General features: G+C 41.0%; 1 protein-coding gene across 2 annotated transcripts in view; it reads left to right on the top strand.

Moving 5' to 3' along the window:
• armc8 (armadillo repeat containing 8) overlaps nucleotides 1-19,993 on the top strand; it is a 140,189-nt gene extending 120,196 nt beyond the window's left edge. For both annotated transcript variants that reach the window (XM_059967001.1, XM_059966999.1), the window contains exons 19-22: nucleotides 9,001-9,096; nucleotides 15,391-15,463; nucleotides 16,859-16,952; nucleotides 17,761-19,993. In XM_059967001.1, coding sequence (XP_059822984.1) covers nucleotides 9,001-9,096; nucleotides 15,391-15,463; nucleotides 16,859-16,952; nucleotides 17,761-17,794 — 297 coding nt within the window. In that variant the 3' untranslated portion in view covers nucleotides 17,795-19,993. The remainder of the gene's footprint in view (nucleotides 1-9,000; nucleotides 9,097-15,390; nucleotides 15,464-16,858; nucleotides 16,953-17,760) is intronic.
• The last annotated feature ends 1,258 nt before the right edge of the window (nucleotides 19,994-21,251 follow it).

Genomic DNA, 21,251 nt, shown 5'->3' with positions numbered 1-21,251 from the left:
CTTAATCCACTCTCACAGAAACACTCCAGCTACATCAAGGACACATATCACTTTGTCCGGATAGTCAATTCCATGTCAGTGCCCCCTGAGGCCATACTCTTCACCATGGACATTGAAAGCCTGTACACCAATATCGAAACGGACAGGGGTATAGAGGCAGTGAAGGATATCCTATGGAAGAACCCTTAGCTAGGGAGACCAGACGAGGCCTTGCTAGAACTCCTTCACCTCAGCCTGACTAAAAATGACTTTGAATTCAATGATGAATTCTACCCACAAGTCAAGGGAACAGCAATGGGAAAGAAGTTTGCTCCAGCCTATGCCAATATATACATGGCAAGGTGGGAGGAAACAGTCTATCCAAAGTGCCCTAAAAACCCCATGTGTCTCTATAGATATCTGGATGACATCTGGGGAGTGTGGACACACTCAGAGGGGGAATTAGAGGAATTTATTCAAATCCTAAACACTCATCATCCATCCATTAAGGTTGAAGCCACAACAAATAGGGAGAAGATTGACTTCCTGGACACTACAGTGTTTAAACTAGCACCAGAAAATGGCAACCAAAAACTAGCTACCAAGGTATTCTTTAAAACCACAGACACACACACCCTCCTACACACAGAGAGCCACCATCCCAAACACACCTTCAGAGGCATTGTCAAGGGACAGCTGACCCGGTTTCACTGCATTTGCAATAGGGCAGAGGACTTCCACCAGGCCACAACTATCCTCTTCTCTGCACTTAGACACAGGGGCTACAGCAGAAGGAGACTTAGACACATCAAATCTGACTTTCTGAAAAGTATCACAAATCCCCGACCACAGAACATCACAACACAGAAACTACCCTTGATAACAGGATACAGTGGGTATTCACAGGACGGTCAAAACACACTTTGAAGAACTGAAAACAGAAGCAGGGACACTGGGACAATACACCATTGTCTCAGCCTTCAAAAGGGGTAGAAATCTGAAAGACATACTAGTCAGTACCAAAGTACGAGCAGCGCCAAACTGTGAGGTGGGAAACTGCAGGGCAAGCATATACCTGAGAATTTCAAAAAGCATACACAACAGAGCCACAGGAAAGTGGGCCAAGATAGAGCAGAGGATAACTTGTGAACAAAAGAATGTAGTATATGCAATCCTATGCACAGAATGCCATATTATATACATAGGGGAGATGGGCAACAGCTTGAGAACCAGACCCACGGGACACCTCAGTAACATCAGAAGGGGAAACCAAAACAGACCAGTTAGCAGGCACTTACAGAAGCATGGGACGTACTCTTTAAAGATATTAGGCCTGGAAACTAACATAAACTGGTCAAACGCCCAAAGAAAAAGAGCAGAGAGGAGATGGATTGAAACACTACAGACTTATTCCCCATACGGCCTAAATGAGGCCTAAAAAGCTAGGCCAGTCGGATAGGATATACCCACTAGAGAGCCAACACAAAAAAAAAATTTTCTTAAAAAAGATCGAGAAACTCAGAGTAAGGAGGAAGAAGAGGATCCCCTTCAGTCACTCACTCAGAAATGAAATTGAGACAGGGGGCCATTAAATAGGAAAGGGACTTCTTACTTTGGAAATGGAGCTTAACAGCTAGGCCCCAAAACAGAACTTAAATCCCCAAATAGTACCACCTAAACAGAATAGAGAGGGATAAAGTTAAAAATCATAACTCTATGAGGGGTAAACACTAGGAAGAATAGACTCGTAACGACCAGTCTGATCCAAACACAGCACTCGCCCCAACCTCCCAGCTTCCCCCCCAGGGGGTAGGATACGTTCCCAACACATGGCCCTGCCCTGAAACTAACATCTTCACAGCCCATAAACACGGATGCTCTTCACGCCAGGGAGCTAAACCCACCCCACACCACCAGCTATACCCTCCGCCACTCAGTGAAACCCCCCCTCAACCCTACCCCCCCCCAAACCTAACCCTAAGGTCCAAAGGACCACATACCCCAACTAAACCAGACGGTACCCCTGTGAACCCTGGCCACCTCCCCATGGGGTGGCCTACATGCACATTCCTTGGCCGTATGCCTAAACATAACAACTACAACCATCCTACGCACCCCCATAAACCGGTGCCCTCTCTCCACCAGGGGTCCAAGTTCACTTCACTACACAATAAGTTTGGGCAGCCCAATCCTAGTCCTCCCACCACCACAAGATCCCGTGATCCCACTACCCAAGCAACACACCTTGGCCCAACACCTCCAACCCTTCAGCACACCCCCATAAACCCTATGCCCCTCACCGGCAGAAGGCTATGTTCACCCCACACCACCAGTACCCAGATTTACCCAATATCACCAGCGGTTAGACTCCTGGTTCAGTCCTCCCTCCTACTACAAGGACAACCCCCCCCCCCCCCCCGCACACCCCAAATAACCCAAGCCAGTCCCCAAAGAACAGCCCCACCTCCCAGCCATACCCTAATCCTGACACCTCCAACCCTCTTACACTCCCCCATAAACCCTAGGCCTCTCCCCCGCCAGGGAGCCATGTCCACCCCACATCACCAGCACCATGCCACCCCACAAGCATTCCCAATCCCACCCTTCACCCTAACCCTAACTTCCTATGGACCGCGCACCCCAACTAAATCGGACAGCACCCCAAATAACACAAGCCAGCCCCCAAAAAAGACAGCTCACCTCCCAGCCATACCCCTAATCCCAACACCTCCAACCCTCCTACACTCCCCCACAAACCCTAGGCCTCTCCCCACCAGGGAGCCTTGTTCACCCCACATCACCAGTACCACGCCACCCCACAAACATTCCCAGTCCCACCCTTCACCCTAACTCTAACTTCCTATGGAACATGCACCCCAAATAACACAAGCCAGCCCCCAAAAAGGAGTTTACATAACACCGCCCCCACTGTCCCCTCTTGCACCCCACCCCAGCATCAACCCTAACCCTAACATCTCTCCCCCCACCAGAGGGCCAGATCCAACCTACATTACCAGTACCACACCACCCCACAAGCATCTCCAACCCTACACTTCAACCTAATCCTAACTTCCAAGGGAACGCACACCCCAACTAAAACAGGCAGCACCCCAACTAAACCAGATAGTACCCCAAATTACCCAAGCCAGTCCCCCAAAAAAAAAGGGACAGCCCCACCTCTCAGCCATACCCCTAATCCTAACATCTCTAATCCTCCTATACTCCCCCATAAACCTGAACCCTCTCCCCACCAGGGAGCCAGGTTCACCTCACATCACCAGTACGGCGCCATCCCTCAAACATTCCCAATCGGACCCTGTACCCTAGCCCTAACTTCCAACGGACTGCACACCCCAACTGAACCAGACAGCACCCTAAATAACCCAATCCACACCACACAAAAAGGCTTACATAACAGTCCTTTACCCTATCCCTAAACCTAACATCTCCAACCATGCTACACACCCCCATAACCCCATGCCACCAAGGAGCCAGATTCACCCAAGATCACCAGCAGTTAGGCTCCCAGTCCAGTCCCCCCCCCACTGAAAAGGAACACCCGCCCCCCCCCACAATGCCATTTGCCGCCCTGCCCCACCTCCCTTTGCCAGGAATCCTCAACCCCCATTATTTAACTCTATACCCTGGCTGGTCCCTCCTCCAAAAACACCCTTCAATTAGCTGCTGCACAACCCCCAGATCACAGCACCCAGTCACTAAAAAAACCCCCAAATCCAAAGCACTATCCATAAATAATAACTCCACCAATTTAACTTAAACTCCAAAATGGAGGTTAACAAGGAGGAAGATCTCAATGAAGGCATGTTGGGGACCTAGATGATGACAACGTGGGCCAAAAAACAAAGTGGCAGGGTGAAGTGATAGGCATCTCCAGTACGAGATCCACAAACACTAGAGGGTTATTTTGCCCACTGCCCGCATACTCGCATCCTAACCCTAACCCTAACCATAACCCGAGAGGGACAAGATTCAACAAAGGCAAGTGTTGGACCTGGTTAATGAAGGTGTGGGCCAGATCAAAGTTGCAGGGTCGTGTGAAACTGAATCTCAAGTGACGAGATCAAAAAGCACAAGAGGGCTGATACGCCCACTGCCTGCATAATCTCAACCTAACCCTAACCCTAACCCTACTTAATTCTTGTTACTGTGATTTAGACCATAACATTTTAAACTATTTGGCCCATTGAGTCTACTCCATCATTTCATCATGGCTGATCGATTATTCCTCTCAGTCCCAATCTCCTACCTTTTCCCATATCCCTTCATTCCCTGACCAGTCAAGAACCTATCAATCTCTGCCTTAAAAATGCACAAAGACTTGGCCTCCACAGCTGCCTATGGCAAAGAATTCCACAGATTCAGCACTGTCTGGCTAAAGAAATTCCTCCTTATCTCCGTTATAAAAGGACACCCCCCTCCTTTTCTGAGGCTCTGTCCTGTGGTCATAGACTCTCCCAGCATAGGGAAGATCCCATGCTTTCGACGTCTTTCAACATTTGATAGGTTTCAATGAGGTCACCCCCATTCTTCTGAATTACAGTGAGTAGAAACCCAGAGCTATCAAACACTCCTCATATAATAAGCTGTTCAAACCTGGAATCATTTTTGTGAACCTCCTTTGAACTTCTGCTAGTTTCAACACATCCTGTCTAAGATAAAGGGCCCCAACCTGCTCACAATACCCCAAGTGAAGCCTCACCAGTGCTTTATAAAGTTTCAACATTACATCCTTGCTTTTATATTCTAGTCCTCTTGAAATTAATGCTAACATTGTATTTGCCTTGATCTCCACAGGCTGAACCTGCAAATTAACCTTTAGGGAATCCTGTGCAAGGTTCTCAAGTCCCTTTGTACCTCTCCATATAGAAAATAATCAACTCTTTTATTTCTTCTACCAAACTGCATGACATACTCTTCCTGACATTGTACTCCATCTGCCACTTCTTTGTCATTCTCCTAATCTGTCTAAGTCCTTCTGTAACCTCTCTACTTCCTCAGAACTACCTGCCCCTCCACCTATCTTTGTATTGTATGCAGACTTGGTCACAAAGCCATCAATTCCATTATCCAAATTGTAGACATATATTGTGAAAAGAATGGGTGGACCCCTATGGAACACCACAAGTTGATCTACCCATTCTCATCAGACCCTTCTTTCTTCACTATTTCTGAAGGCTTTGTATGTCTTTTATCATGATTCAAAATAGCTGAATATCCCTTTACTCCTCATTTTGTTAAGGGTCTACTTTTAAGAGTATATCAGTTCTGCTTCAGCTCTGCACATCAATAAAAGCCCATTAATCGCAGCACTGTTACTTCTTGGGTTGTATACATCAGTTCCATTTAAGATAGGTTAACATATATACAGTTATTCCTGCAGCTGGCTCATAGTTTATATTTAACAGTAAAAAATAGTTTGGAAACTTTGGAATAGCTTTATACAGTTTCTACTTATTGTAAACATGCCTACATACAGCAAAACAATTGTAATATTGAGTCAGCAAAATTGACAGATTGCTGTTATTAGCAGAAATAGATCTAATAGAACAGATTTTCATAACTTAATTTTAATTATGTACCTAATTACATGGGCTATATTGCACTTACTTTAGAATTAATATTAATCACTTTAATTATGTTACTAAAAAGCTTCAATTTATCAGCAGCTATTATTGTTTATATATTAGGTAAAATATGTAATATGTTAGGTAATAAAATTTAATATTTTATGTATACTCAGTGGCCACTTTATTAGGTACACCAGTGCACCTGCTTGCTAAAGCAAATATCTAATCAGCTGATCATATGGAAGCAACTCAATGCATAAAAGAATGCTGACCTGGTCAAGGGGTTTAGTTGTTCAAACCGAACTTTACAAGGTGGAAGAAATATGATCCCAGTGACTGACCATGGAATGATTGTTAGTGCTAGATGGGGTGGTCTGAGTATCTCAGAAACTGCTGTTCTGGAGGGAATTTTTTTCACACAATAGTCTAGAGTTTACAGAGAATGGATTACACAATCCAGTGTACGGCACTTCTGTGGGTGAAAGTGCTTTGCTAATGAGAGAGGTCAGGGGAGACTGGCTAGACTGGTTCAAGCTGACAGGAAGGTGACGGTAACTCAAATAACCACGTGTTACAACAATGGTTTGCGTAAGAGAATCTCTGAATGCACAGCTCCTCAAACTTCCTGTAAATAACAAAGTGGCTACGGAGTGTAGAATTGTATGATGTTGAAATATCTTGGTGGAGGAAACAGGAATATTGAAAGGTTTACAGTAGGTCTTCCAAACTGTAGGACCTAAGCAGCTGAAAGCAAAGCCATCTTTAGAGGGACTGAAATTGTGGATAATTTAAGTAACCACAATTTGAGGAACAGAGGTTACCTTAAAGCAGGGGTTCCCAACCTTTTTTATGCCATGGACCAATACCATTAAGCAAGGGGGCCTTGGACCCCAGGTTGGGAACCCCTGCCCTAGAGCATTGTAAGGCTGGTGGAGATTTGGAGGAGTAAGTCTGTGGCAGTTAAATAGACTTTGGTGCAGATTAGAACATAGGTGAAGTTAGGATGTTGATGAAGAGTAGAAATAAAGTACCTGGTTTAGGTTACAGGTAATGAAGTTGTGAATGAGGGTTTCAGCAGATGAGCAATGGAAGACTGCTAATGCAGTTTTGTGAAGGTCAAAATGATTGTTCTTTCTAATGGCATGTAATTGATGAAGTATGATGTCATCCTCGGTTAAGTTTTAGATAGTTATCAGAGAAAGGAATGAAGATGGTGGTGTTACGAACCCCGTAACTGGGTTACTTACCAGCAAAGATAGAGGCGTCCGTTGGAGTCTGATGATACTATTTTTAACAGTATTTATTAGTAAAAATACACAAAAATAATATTAATACAAATATACAGATAATATACGTCATCAATACTAAACCTAAAAGTGCGGGTATAATAATAATCAATAAGAAATAAGCTGTATCGTTGTCTAGGGGATAATGAATTGTCCGATGGAAATATAAAGTTCGTTTCAGTTCACACAGGCTCCAGTGTGTGTTTGTCGCTGTGTTGCAATTGTTGGAGAGAGAGAGAGAGAGAGAGAGAGAGAGAGAGAGAGAGTGATAGAAGAATGGGAACAGTTACCGCTATTGTTTTTGCCAACCTTCCTTTATGATTTCGATCTGTCGGTGTCTCGTTGTTGTGGCCGTTCAATTGTGACCTCTCCTTTAGCTAAACTGTTCTTCCGTGATGAGCCCGCCACCCAGGCAAGGGAGGATGCACACGAGCCCTCACCGGCTTTCGCTATAAAACGCTGTCACTGGATTTCTAGCGTTTCTCCTGGTGCGTCCGAGGGGTGTTCCCCAGACCCGACTTTTATCCTTACTCTCGGGGTCTCAGATGTCAATCAGGTTGGGATGATGCAATCCCTCAACCAGACTACTCTGGTTGTCCCCTGAGGGGTTTCAATGAATAGTAGAGTACTCAATACACAATTCCTGCTCCAAGAGACAATAACAATAATCAGCGGTTCCATTCCGCTTTTGTTAGGAGACATTCCACCTTGTTGTGTATTCTGCGTTGTCTATAACAACTGCCTTTGCTGTGATCCTGTGTCTCTGTCTCTCATTACTGACATGATGTGTATCTCTCTCTTTTCCTGGGTCTCAGACCCGAACTAATAGCGATCTTGCGATTCTCAAAAGGGGGAGGGAGTGGGCATTGGCGATTCTGGACCCTTCTGCCCATCAGAATTGCTCTTCATTCGTAACAATGGCAAGGGAATGGACCTTATGAAAAGGATTAACGGCACCCAGTTTTTCCAACATTTGACTGGAAAAGAATTTTGTTCATTTGGTATTTGATGTTGGACTAGCAGTCTGATGCTCCAGAAATATAGGAACCTGCAGCAGCCATGTGGTTATTGATACTATAATTTAGGGTGTTGTTGAGAAAGTGCATGTGAATGAAAAGTAAAAAATTTTTAAAAATGCATAACAGAATTGAGCTATCTAGCCTGTTGCTTTTAAATGCTGATATTGGGATACTGGACTTTACAAAATCAGATTTGAAATGGAGGAGCCAACTTTTATGGAGTAAATCAGCCAGTGTTAATGAGCTGTAAATGTGGGAACATAAACTTGGAGGTCTTGAATTCCTTTGTAAGTGTGGAACTTTTTTTTCCAATTCCCCAGCACCTATCTTAGGAATATTTAAAAATCATTTAATTAACTTCAAATGGTTTTATAATGTTTTTGTATGTCTGTAAATAATGGAAAATTGAAATCTTGATAACTAGCCAAGCCAGAATATGGTTGAGAAGGCTGCCATATAATTCCACCATTTTCTAAGCTATCCTTGTGGTGAGATTTAATGCTAAATTTGCTGCTAAGGTTGGACCTACGCATGTTAGCTTTATGAGATCTGCACAAGAAAAGTGCAATAATTTTTTCCCAAGTGGCTGGTAAGGGCATGTCAAAGAATTGATTGTACATGAATCTAGTGTTAGCCATGATCATGTGTGAATTAAGGGGAGTCCACGGATGGGGGATATTCCCATGCGCCTGTTGCCGTAGTCCTTCTTCTTGTTAGAGATTGTTAGTTTGTTGGCATCATCCTTTTGACCAACCTAGTCACTCCATTACATTAGAAAGATTAAATGTGCTGTCCAAATGAAGGTTGTATGGTGCAGAAACTTAACAATGCTCCGGACATAGGAGCGTGTTTACATATTTTATGTTGCAAAATGTATTTTCACGTTTTATTCTTAATTAGGAACAGTGAAAAAGTGCATTATGCTGATTCTGTCTCTAATATGATTTTGCTTCCAATTCAGAAATATATTTAGTTGCCTTCTCTATAAAAATTGGCTTGTTTATTTGAGGCCTTACTGATGATAAAAGTTTACTTAATTCTGTATTAATCACTGACCTGAGCTCTCATACTGTATATTTTGCATCTCTGCTGATTTACTGAAAAAATGTTATTTTTAATATCATTTAGACATTATGCATACTTGCTAACATAGCAGATGGAACAACTGCAAAGGAGCTCATCATGACAAATGATGATATTTTGCAAAAAATCAAATACTACATGGTAAGTCATTTTTTTCCCTTAAATTTTAGAAAAAATAATATATATTTTCACTTTGGTACTGATAATCATTTACTGTTTCAGTATTTGATTATATTTGTAAACAAATGCTGTCATTGTTGAACTCAGAGTGAAAGTGCTATACCACAGCTTCCCAGACTTTTTTTTAATGCCAAAACCATTAAGCAAAGTGTTTGTGGGCTCCAGGTTGGGAACACTTGTGCTGTGCTATGCCTGATGTTTTTACGTGTAAGAGGCAATTGCTTAAGGGAATTTTATCTGCTACAAACACCAGCAGGGCAATTTTTAAAATCATAGAAACTGTTAGATTTAATTTTATAATATAATTTTAAATTAATCTAGGACTTTATTTTTTATGACACACCAACAAAAATATCCATGCATAATAGAATTTTCTTAAATATTGTACTTCTTCATCAAACTGATATCTTTCTAGATATTTTATTGTGAATGAAGTTCATTGTATCAGTGTGACTGCACTTGTGGAATCTGATATTTGATCTATAAGGTTCTATTTCTACCATTGCTTTAAAAACCATACCTTCTCTTTCTTGTACCTAAACCTGAAAGTTCAGTCTTCTGGTTGCGAAAAGATTATTAAAACTTCTTTTTTATTAAAGATTTTTATTAAAACATTTTATATATATATATTTATGAAATTTTACAGGAAAATCAAATTTCTTCCTGAAATTTGGAAATCTAAATTATATATTAACTGTTTATGTTTTAATTTCATATTTTAAATATGTGGTACGCATTTATGCCATACATTTTATAGAAAATTTCATTAGCAGTCGATTTAACATTAAACTTATAAAATTTGAAATATACTTTGCTTTAGTTTGAACAACTTTATAAACTTTTTACCCAAGCTTAAGCTGCACTTTCCTTCTAAAGTCCTTATGGTACTGTATGTGTTGTCATCTCCCAAATCTGTCATGATCTTTCTTGTATTAGGGTCTTGTCTTGATTACTCCAATCATGCTTTCAGCCAGGTTTGAAACCACAGGTTCTACTAGTGAAACGATTCAAGCAAGTTATTTCAGTTCATTCATCCTGACATCTGTAGCCCTTAACGCAGTGTTCCACACTATCCTTCATCCAAAACCATGTGATTCCTCACATGTGCTCTTGATCTCTTGTTCCATTTCATCATCTTCTCTCTGGAGTTCTCCGCTGTCTCTGAGTTGTTTGAAGGAAATTCATTATTGGGGATGTAGACATTTCCTCCAACTAAATGTTCGTGAGAAGCTAGAGGATGGGGAAGCTCTTAAAATAATTTCTGGCATGGACCATTTGCGCCGAGGAGCCTGCTTCTGTGCTATATGACTCTAGGAAAAGCCAATAGATTGCAACTGAAAAGGTAATAAGGAAAGAAAAAGCTGAATTATGAATGTAAGCTGGCAATAAAATAAAACAAAATACCAACAGCTTTTTCAGATATCTGAAGATTCTTGAGATCCAAGTGTAGGCATTGGACCGCTGTAAAATAATGCTTGGAAGTCGTAACGGGGAACAAAGAAATGGTGGATAAACTGAATAAGTATTTTATGACAGTCTTCACTATGGCAGCATACCAGAAATTTGAGTGTGTCAGGGCAGAAGTGATTGTGGTCGCTATGACTAAGGAGAAAGTCTGTGGAAAGCTGAAAGGTCTGAAGATCAATAAGTTACCTGGACCAGATTGACTACCCCTCAAGATGCTGAGGAAGGTAGCTGAAGAGATTGCGAGGGATTAGTAGTGATCTTTCAGGAATCATTAAATTCTGGTATGGTTCTGGAGGATTGGAAAATTGCAAATGTCACACCACTCTTGGAGGGGCAGATAGTGCTGAGGAAGCAGAAGGACTTAGATAGATTAGACAATAGACAATAGGTGCAGAAGTAGACCATTCGGCCCCTCGAGTCTGCACCGCCATTCTGAGATCATGGCTGATCATTCACTATCAATACCCAGTCCCTGCCTTGTCCCCATATCCCTTGATTCCCCTATCCATCAGATATCTATCTAGCTCCTTCTTGAAAGCATCCAGAGAATTGGCCTCCACCGTCTTCCGAGGCAGTGCATTCCACATCTCCACAACTCTCTGGGAGAAGAAGCTCTTCCTCAACTCTGTTTTAAATAACTGACCTCTTATTCTCAATCCTTGCCCTCTGGGACTGGACTCTCCCAACATCTGGAACATATTTCCTGCCTCAATCCTATCAAATCCTTTAAATATCTTAAACGTTTCAATCAGATCCCCTCTCAATCTCCTCAATTCCAGCGTGTACAAGCCCAATCTCTCCAATCTCTCTGCGTAAGACAGCCCTGCCATCCCAGGAATCAACCTAGTGAATCTACGCTGCACTTCCTCAATTGCCAGAATGTCCTTCCTTAAACCTGGAGACCAAAACTGTACACAATATTCCAGGTGTGGTCACACCAGGGCCCTGTACAAATGCAAAAGGACATCCTTGCTGTTGTACTCAATTCCCCTTGTAACAAAGGCCAACATTCCATTTGCCCTCTTCACTGCCTGTTGCACTTGCTCATTCACCTTCATTGACTGGTGAACTAGGACTCCTAGGTCTCTTTGCATTTCTCCCTTACCTAACTCTACACCGTTCAGACAATACTCTGCCCTCTTGTTCCTGCTTCCAAAGTGGATAACTTCACATTTATTCACATTGAATGACATCTGCCAAGTATCTGCCCACTCACCCAGCCTATCCAAGTCTCCCTGTATTCTCCTAACATCCTCTTCGCATGTCACACTGCCACCCAGTTTAGTATCGTCAGCAAACTTGCTGATATAGTTTTCAATGCCCTCATCTAAATCGTTGACATAAATTGTAAAGAGCTGTGGTCCCAATACAGAGCCCTGTGGTACCCCACTAGTCACCTCCAGCCAGTCCGAGAAACACCCATTCACTGCTACCGTTTGCTTTCTATCTGCCAACCAGTTTTCTATCCATGTTGAAACCCTGCCCCCAATGCCATGAGCTCTGATTTTACTCACCAATCTCCTATGTGGCACCTTATCGAATGCCTTCTGAAAATCTAGGTACACAACATCCACTGGCTTACCCTCGTCTAACATCCTTGTTACACCCTCAAAAAACTCCAACAGATTAGTCAAGCATGATTTGCCCTTGGTAAATCCACGCTGGCTCGGCCTAATCCTATTTCTGCCATCAAGATGTGCCACTATTTCGTCCTTAATAATGGACTCAAGCATCTTCCCCACGACTGACGTTAGGCTAACAGGGCGATAGTTCTCCGTTTTCTCCTTCCCTCCCTTCTTGAAAAGTGGGATAACATTAGCCACTCTCCAATCTTCAGGAACTGATCCTGAATCTAAGGAACATTGGAAAATGATTACCAATGCATTATGAGATTATGAGAATTGGTAAAGTAGTTGCAGTGGAATAGTGTCAGGAAATGTATGGTCATGCACTTTGGTAGAAGAAATAAAAGTAGGCTGTTTTCTAAACAGAGAATTTAAATCAGAGGTGCAAAAGGACTTGGGAGTCCTCGTGCTTGATTCACTAAAGATTAATTTGCAAGTTGACTTGGTGATGAGGAAGGCAAATAAAGCACTGCAGAGGCCTCACTTGGAGTATTGCAAACATGAGGAAATCTCCCTATAGATGCTGCCTGGCCTGCTGTGTTCCACCAGCATTTTGTGTGGAGTATTGCAAGCATTTTTGAGCCCCTTATCTAGGAATGGATGTGCTGACATTGGAGAGGGTTCAAAGGAAGTTCATGAAAATGATTCCAGGATTGAAAGGCTTTTGAGGAGAGTTTGATGGCTCTGGGCCTATGCTCACTAGAATTCAGAGGAATGAGGAGGGATCTCATTGAAACTTATTGAATATTGAAAGGTCTGGACAGAGTGGATGTGGAGAAGATGTTTCCTATGGTGGGAGAGTGTAAAACCATAGGACACAATCTGAGAATAGAGGAATATCCATTTAGAATGGAGGTGAGGAATTTCTTTAGCCCGAGAGTGGTGAATCTGGAATTCATTGCCACAGGTGGCTGTGGAGGCCACATCATTGGGGATATTTAAGGCAGAGGTTGATAGATTCTTGATTAGTCTGGGGATGAAGGGTTACGGGGAGAAAGCAGGAGATTAAGGGTGAGAGGAATATGGGATCAACCATGATGAAATGGCAGAGCAGACTTGATGGACCGATGGACTAATTCTGCTCCTATATATTATGGTCTCTGGTCCACTCTTTAAGAAAGGGGGGGGGGAGACAGGAAATTATAGGCCAAATAGCCTATAATAGCCACCCTGTCTCTTGCAAAGATGCTATCCCCTTCTCACAGTTCCTTCATCCCTGCCGCATCTGCTCTCAGGATGAGGCTTTTCATTCCAGGACGAAGGAGATGTCTTCCTTTTTTAAACAAAGGGGTTTCCCTTCTTCCACCATCAACTCTGCTCTCAAATGCATCTCTCCCATTTCCCGCACCTGCCCTCACCCCATCCGCCCACCACCCCCCTCGGGATAGGGTTCTAAATGTCCTCACCTACCACCCCACCAGCCTCCAGGTCCAATGTATAATTCTTCGTAACTTCTGCCACCTCCAACAGGATCCCACTACCCAGCACATCTTTCCCTCCTCCCCTCTTTCTGCTTTCTGCAGGGATTGCTCCCTATGCGACTCCCTTGTCCACTCGTCCCCCCCATCCCTTCCCACCAATCTCCCTCCTGGCACTTATCCTTGTAAACAGAACAAGTGCTACACCTGCCCTTACACTTCCTCCCTCAACACCATTCAGGGCCCCAGACAGTTCTTCCAGGTGAGGCGACACTTCACCTGTGAGTCAGCTGGTGTGGTATACTGCGTCCGGTGCTCCTGATGTGGCCTTTTATATATTGGTGAGACCCGATGCAGACTGGGAGACCATTTCACTGAACACCTACGCTCGGTCCGCCAGAGAAGGCAGGATCTCCCAGTGGCCACACATTTTAGTTCCACGTCCCATTCCCATTCTGATATGTCTATTCATGGCCTCCTCTACTGTCAAAATGAATCCAAACTCAGGTTGGAGGAACAACACCGTATATACCAGCTGGGTAGCCTCCAACCCAATGGCATGAACATTGACTTCTCTAATTTCCGTTAATGCCCCTCCTTCCCTTCTTACCCCATCCCTGACATATTTAGTTGTTTTTTTTTCTCTCTCTCTCTCTGCCCATCACTCTGCCTGTTCTCCATCTCCCTCTGGTGCTTCCCCCCACCTTCTTTCTCCCGAGGCCTCCTGTCCCATGATCTTTTCCCTTCTCCAGCTCTGTATCACTTTCTCCAATCACCTTTCCAGCTCTTAACTTCATCCCACCTCCTCCGGTCTTCTCCTATCATTTCGTATTTCCCCCTCCCCCACTACTTTCAAATCTCTTAGTATCTCTCCTTTTGGTTAGTCCTGACGAAGGGTCTCAGCCCGAAATGTCGACAGTGCTTCTTATAGATGCTACCTGGCCTGCTGTGTTCCACCAGCATTTTGTGTGTGTAGCCTAATATCATGGTTGGCCAGATGATAGTTTCCATTATTAAGGATGTGGTTTCGGGCCTCTGAATAATATATGCCAAAGTTAGCATTATTTTCTCGGGGAAATATTGCCTGACACATCTTTGAAATTCTTTGAGGAAATAACAAGAAAGATAGACAAAGGAGAGCCAGTGGATGTTGTTTGCTTGTATTTTCAAAAGGCCTTTAACAAGATGTATAACATGAGGCTTTTCAACAAGAGCTCATGGTATTCCAGGAGAGACCTAGCACGGACAGAAGATTAGTTGACAAACTGCAAAGAGTGACAATAAAAGGAGCCGTTTCTGGTTGGCTGCTGGAGACTAGTGATATCCTGCAGGGGTTGGTGTTGGATTCGCTAATTTAAATTTGTATCTTGATCTGGATGACAGAATTATTGCACCAGGTCAACTTTCTTAGTGTGTCGCCTTGCTTAAAGCTGGCAAAATTATTCACTATTCTATTCATTATCTTTTTTAAAGGTATATCCACTATTGCATTGCTTATTTCTGTACCATAACAAGTCTTTAAAGATCAACATTAGATCCGAGTCATCACCTTTTTTTTTGAAATCTTCTTCCCTGTCTTTGCTAATATCTCCTTTCTTCCTCGTCCTTGAATATAAACTTCCCAATCACATTTCCCTATTGCCAATATTCTGAGAGTGATTTTTGTGGAATGAGAAACTAGCATTAAATATGTTTTGTTTTCAGTTAGCCTTTTCTGTGTATTAACATAAAAAATTATTTTCCAGGGTCATTCAAATGTAAAACTCCAGTTGGCTGCTACTTTTTGTATATCTAATCTTATATGGAGTGAAGAGGAAGGTAAGATCAGTAGCTCTCTTTAAAATTAAGGGTGCTTGGGGTGACAAAAATGTTATTTAGCTGGAATATTTGTCATAAGTTATTGTCAGCTTTGTTCCTGAGGATATCCTAACTGTATGAGGCTGATTATCTGCATTGGATAGTTTTTTAATATGAATTTTGCTTTGAGAACAAGATGAATTATCAGAATGACAATCAGCTTATTATCACTGACCTGTCGTGTATATCATGAAGATTTTTTTTGCAGCAGGACAGTGTAAAGTCATAAAATTATTATAAGTTTCAATCAAAAGAGCTTAAGTATAAATTCGGAGGCTTGAATTTGAATCCATCCATGGTAGCTGGGGAACTTAAATTGAAATAATAAATTTAGTATAAGAAAATATTATCAGTAATGAAGACCATAAAACTGCCAGATTTTCATAAACCATATCCGGTTCACGTGTCCTTTTATTAGAATTTCCAAATTTATTTAATTCCTTGAAATTATAATTCCCAGCTACCATGATGAGATTTGGAAAATTGGCATTTCAATCAATGCTCTAGGCCTCAGGTTGTATCCCAATAGTTCCTCTTTTTGCATAGGCAGGCTGTCTTGCTTCCATTCTGATTCTGAAGTGTGGAAGGTAGTCACACAATTTTTTTTAACATGATTGTCCATTGTACACCAATTACCCCACTTATACATGGAACATTCATGCACCTAGTCTTTCCGGCAGCCTTTTCTTCAGCTAAAACTTACTTTTAGAACCTCTCCTTGAGTCTTCATTGTCCCAGTTCCCTTAGTTCTGTTTCCTCTATTGCAGCTCTCTTTTTCCTCCACTCTTCCTTTCAGCTCTCTCCCAGCTCTCTTTTCTCCCCTTACTCCCAGCTCTTTTCTTTTTTCCCCTCCCTCCTAGCTCTTCCTTTTTCTCCTCCCTCACAGCTCTCTTCCTTTCTCCCCTTTCGTCCCAGCTCTTTTCTTTTTTCCCCTCCCTCCCAGCTCTTCTTTTCTCCCATCCCTTCTCTCCTCTCCTTTAAAACTTCTCTTCCCTTCCTCAACTTTCATTTTAAGCATTTTTCTCTGGATTGTACTAAACGAGCCACAGTGCTACTTTTTCCATTGTCTTGAAAACAGAACCCATATGAATATTACTTGTTTACATTTTCCTTTAGAAGGCTTTTTAAAACAAAGCTGGCAACTAAGCATGTTCCTCAGTTAAGAAAAATGCAGTGTTGTTTTGTATAAGCCATTAAGTACCCATAGAAGTGCTTTTGTAAGGATTTTATTGTACTTTGCTATTACTTAAAAGTGCAAAGAAAATGCTAATGAGATAGTTTTAATTTGTATGATCTATGCTATTCCATTTATTGCATTAAAAGATGTTAATGAAGTTGTAACTTGCATTTTGTTAGGTTCTCATGAACGTCAGGATAAGCTGAGAGAGTTGGGAGTAGTAGATATTTTGCATAAATTGGTTCAAACTACAGATCTCAACCTTTCTGACAAGTAAGCATTGACAAAATTTGTCTTGAAGCTTGTGTTGGCTGAAATAGATTTTATCAGTTGGTTAATGTCAAATGCTATCAAACAACATGTGCAAAAAATAACTGTCTTGTTATTTCTTCTGTGCTTATGTTTGAAATTTTATGTCTGTTAATTTAGAAACCTCACTAGTGCAATCATTTGAAAGTGGAACAAATTTAAATACATTCTGCACAAGCAAAGTCTTGCATTTAAGGGGACATAGAAGAAAACAAAAGTATATTCACTCCCTCATTAAGTTTTGGAGCAGCAATGTCTGTTTAATTCTGCTCTTCTTCAGCCTTTCTGGCTCTTCTGAGCCTGTTCTCAATTTATGTTTGAAATTATGTATGAAATATAGAATTGATCTGAGCGTTGTCTTGAATTATTTATTCACATAATTTGTATGGTTATGGTTTGAATGTATTTTCATTAATGGTAGATTCTCTCTTAGCAGTAATTTGGTATTTTTAAAAATCAGTTAATGGTTCATTTAGTATTAGATGTTTAATGGTAACAAATACATGCTGCATTTTTTTAAATATAGTGTCACATTATTTTGGTGAGTTCACTAAAACACTGTTGTGCCCACTCCTTGCACATAAGAGCTGGTAATAAAATGAATATCTATGTGGAGATTAATTGTGTTACTGTAGGAACTATGATTCTCATTTTACTGCCTAACCACATTAATCACATTTATATTTATTGAGTTTAAATAAACACTTTAATGGAATCCTAGGTGAGTACATTAAGAACAGCATTTCAAAAACTAATTTTGAATTTATTACAGGGCAAAAACAGCACTGCAGCAATTTTTGTCATGAGTAGCCAACCTGTTGGGATCCAATCTGAAGCTCTAAATGGACAGCAGGTGGGAGGTTCAGTGGAGAGCCCATCCCTGACCCATTTTTGCACAAGTCACCTTGGACTGCAGTTTTTGTGTGCAGTGATTCATGAAGAACTATTAGTCGTTCAGGAAGAAAATATGGAACAATGCAGCAGAGAAAATTCCAATCTTCTATGACTGCTTACACAAAAAGTTACCTTACAGAATGTTTGTTTTCCCTTCCCTTTGAACCTGAAAAAATCTGCTCTTGCTGCAGCTATTTAGTGTGTGATTGGTTACTTTTTTGAATTTTGTTTTTAATAGTGTTTTCTACAGATTTTTCTGGGTAGTATTTTGTTTGCTGAATGAAGGTTGTACCTGGTGTAAAGACTTCACCTACACAAAACACCCAAAAGAGAATGTAATATTTAAAAAGTGTGAAAAAAGTTTGTGATTCTGTTTGACGCTCTGTAGAGTATGTAAAATATTGTGTGAACTTGATGAACCACAGTTATCTTTATTTGGAACTGCATTTGTTTATAGGCCTACACAGGTACCGTTGGGAAATGTATTCTAACTTTTGGTAATCCCAAAAGATCTTCCTTGGGGAAGGGGAACATAGATGTACCGGTCACCAGCCTTCACATCAAGATCCAGGTATAAATCCAACTCAGAGACAGATAATGAAGCAATTCTCTCTCTCACTTTCATTGACTCCTTTTAGTAGCACTGCTGCCTTTTCCTTTGACTTTTTGGCATTATACTTGAAGAAAAAGTAGGCTGTGTTGAAAAGATTGTGGTAGTTTTGTCCAGTGCAAACTAAAACCAGATGTCAGTGCTACTAACTGGACGTGTTTTCAGGGTCGAGTGTTGTGTGTTGCTTTGTATGTATATCGTGCATAGATCTGTATTTAAGGTGAGCAACATCATCAAATCACTTTCAGGAAAACTGTCCTATCTTGGCATTATGGATGCCCACTACAAATCAGCTCTGCATCCTGAAACATGGCAAATTCTGCCAACATTGACAGCTTTTGTGCCACCTGATTGGTGTTTCTGGTATTGCAGATAAACAAAGTTGTATTTACAAATGGATTTTGCTGTCTAAAAGACTTGTGCATCCGCTTACCTGAACATTGACATTTTCATAATGTTCACAATGCTAGACTAGAATTGTCACTGCTGGCAGAATGAAACTTTTACCTTGAGCTATTGTTTTCAGACAATAGTTAAAAATAAAAGCTTAATCAAATATTTTAGATGGAAGCTATGCTTGGGAAAAAACTTTGAGTATAGTGTTGAAATAATACCTGTGTAGGCCATTCAAAAAGAATGCAGTTTTCTCTTAATTTAGTTGAGTTTTAATTGAAATATCTCTTTCACAATTCTTCGATCTGTCTCTTTAAGTTTTAATCCCTTTTCTCAATGTTGACATTTTACTTTTAGTAGCTGTCTAGTCTTTTGCTGCCACATAAAATCTACTAGTATTTGTAAACTACTGGGTTTAGCACAGGAGTACAAAAAGAGGCTTCCCTTCTGGTTCTTGGCAAATAAAAAAAAAGAAAGCTTTGTAAGGATTTGTATTGAAATTTCCAGTGTTTGTTCATACTTGTGTTGTCATGGTTGCTGCATGTGTTAATGCCTGGCTACTTCAGCCGTTTTCTTTATGTCAGCAGGTAATTTTTGGATTGTGTATTGAAATATGGATGGAAAATTGCAAATCAAAGGTTGAAATATTTTCACCAAGCATGAATGATTTGAATATGTAAACATTTTTAAAAAATATCCTAAAAACACTTTTTTAAAAGTAAATTGCGACCACTACATTTTAAGTACACTCCCAATGGATTGTTTTCTTACATTGCATTTTCAACTGATCTATTTCAGTTTTTGTATATACTTGTAGCTGATTTGAATAGGTTTCAGCCTTTATACCCAGGTGTTTTAACAGCACTGTCTATGTAATATATTGCGAAGAGACTATCACATTTATATGATGTCATTTCAAGCTCAATTGACAGAAGTCTATTAATAAAGTGTGGCTTCTTAGAGTGTTTTATAACACCGGTTATGAAACGTTAGTTATGTCCTGTATTAACAAGGGTATATTGTGATAACAGTATAATGTACTCACATTCATGGTGTCTGTGCAGGAAATATATATTTTCTTATTAAAAAAGATTTTCAGTTAACCTATTGTGATTATAAAGACTCACATTTCTTTGTCTCTTGAGAATACCTTGTGCACTCGTAAAGTATTTAAAGTAAAACAAATCTATGAACTGCTGACTGGATGCTTTTTAAACTTTATAACAAAACTTCTATTAAATGGTAATAATAACTTATTTCAAATTCATTTGAACTAGCTCTTGCAATGAGAACATCAACATGGTTTTATAGTATCAACAGCAAAGATTTCACTTGAAGCTTTTTTTCTCTTGTAATATTCCCAGTCCAAAAATTCCTGACATCGATGTTTGCTATTTTACTATTGTACAGAGAAAAAGAATTTCTGCAATAGAACAAGCCAACCTCTTTCAGCTGCACATGAAACACAATTTCTTCTGCCTTTCATGATACCAATGACCAAGAATGGAGTTTTTGGGAGGATCTGAGGTCTTGAAGAAGAGTTGCACTGCCCAGTGTTGCAAGCCAAATTAAAATTCACTGCTTGGTCTCTAGTGACTTACCTCATTCATGGGAATGCTTAATTTGATATTTGACCGGGGGTTTGGAAACACATAGACAATTCTTCAATAGATAGATAGATAGGTACTTTATTCATCTCCAAGGGGAAATTCAACATTTTTCCAGTGTCCCATACACTTATTGTAGCAAAACTAATTACAGACAGTATTTAACTCAGTATAAATATATGCATCTAAAATCACCCTCCCAAAAAGCATTAATAAATAGCTTTTAAAAAGTTCTTAAATAGTTTACTAAAGTGCATTGAGTGGTAACTTAAGCTCAGTCCTAACCCCGGCACTTTAACATGTCTTGCCCCTGGTGGTTGAATTGTAGAGCCGAATGGCGTTGGGGAGTAATGATCTCTTCATCCTGTCTGAGGAGCATTGCATTGACAGCAACCTGCCGCTGAAGCTGTTTCTCTGTCTCTGGATGGTGCTGTGCAGAGGATGTTCAGGGTTTTCCATGATTGACCGTAGCCTACTCAGCGCCCTCCGCTCTGCCACCGATGTCATACTCTCCAGTTCTGTGCTCACAACAGAGCCCACCTTCCTTACCAGCTTATTAAGACGTGAGGCGTCCCTCTTCTTAATGCTGCCTCCCCAGCACGCCACCACAAAGAAGAGGGCGCTCTCCACAACTGACCGATAGAACATCTTAAGCATCTCACTACAAACATTGAATGATGCCAGCCTTCTGAGGAAGTACAGTTGACTCTGTGCTTTCCTGCACAGGGCATCTGTGTTGGCAGTCCAGTCTAGCTTCTC

This window comes from Hypanus sabinus, chromosome 4 (assembly GCF_030144855.1).
Source record: "Hypanus sabinus isolate sHypSab1 chromosome 4, sHypSab1.hap1, whole genome shotgun sequence".
In the NCBI taxonomy this organism is placed as follows: Eukaryota; Metazoa; Chordata; class Chondrichthyes; order Myliobatiformes; family Dasyatidae; genus Hypanus; species Hypanus sabinus.
Note: the sequence above shows the minus strand (reverse complement) of the source record. Positions and strands in the feature narration are given on the sequence as shown.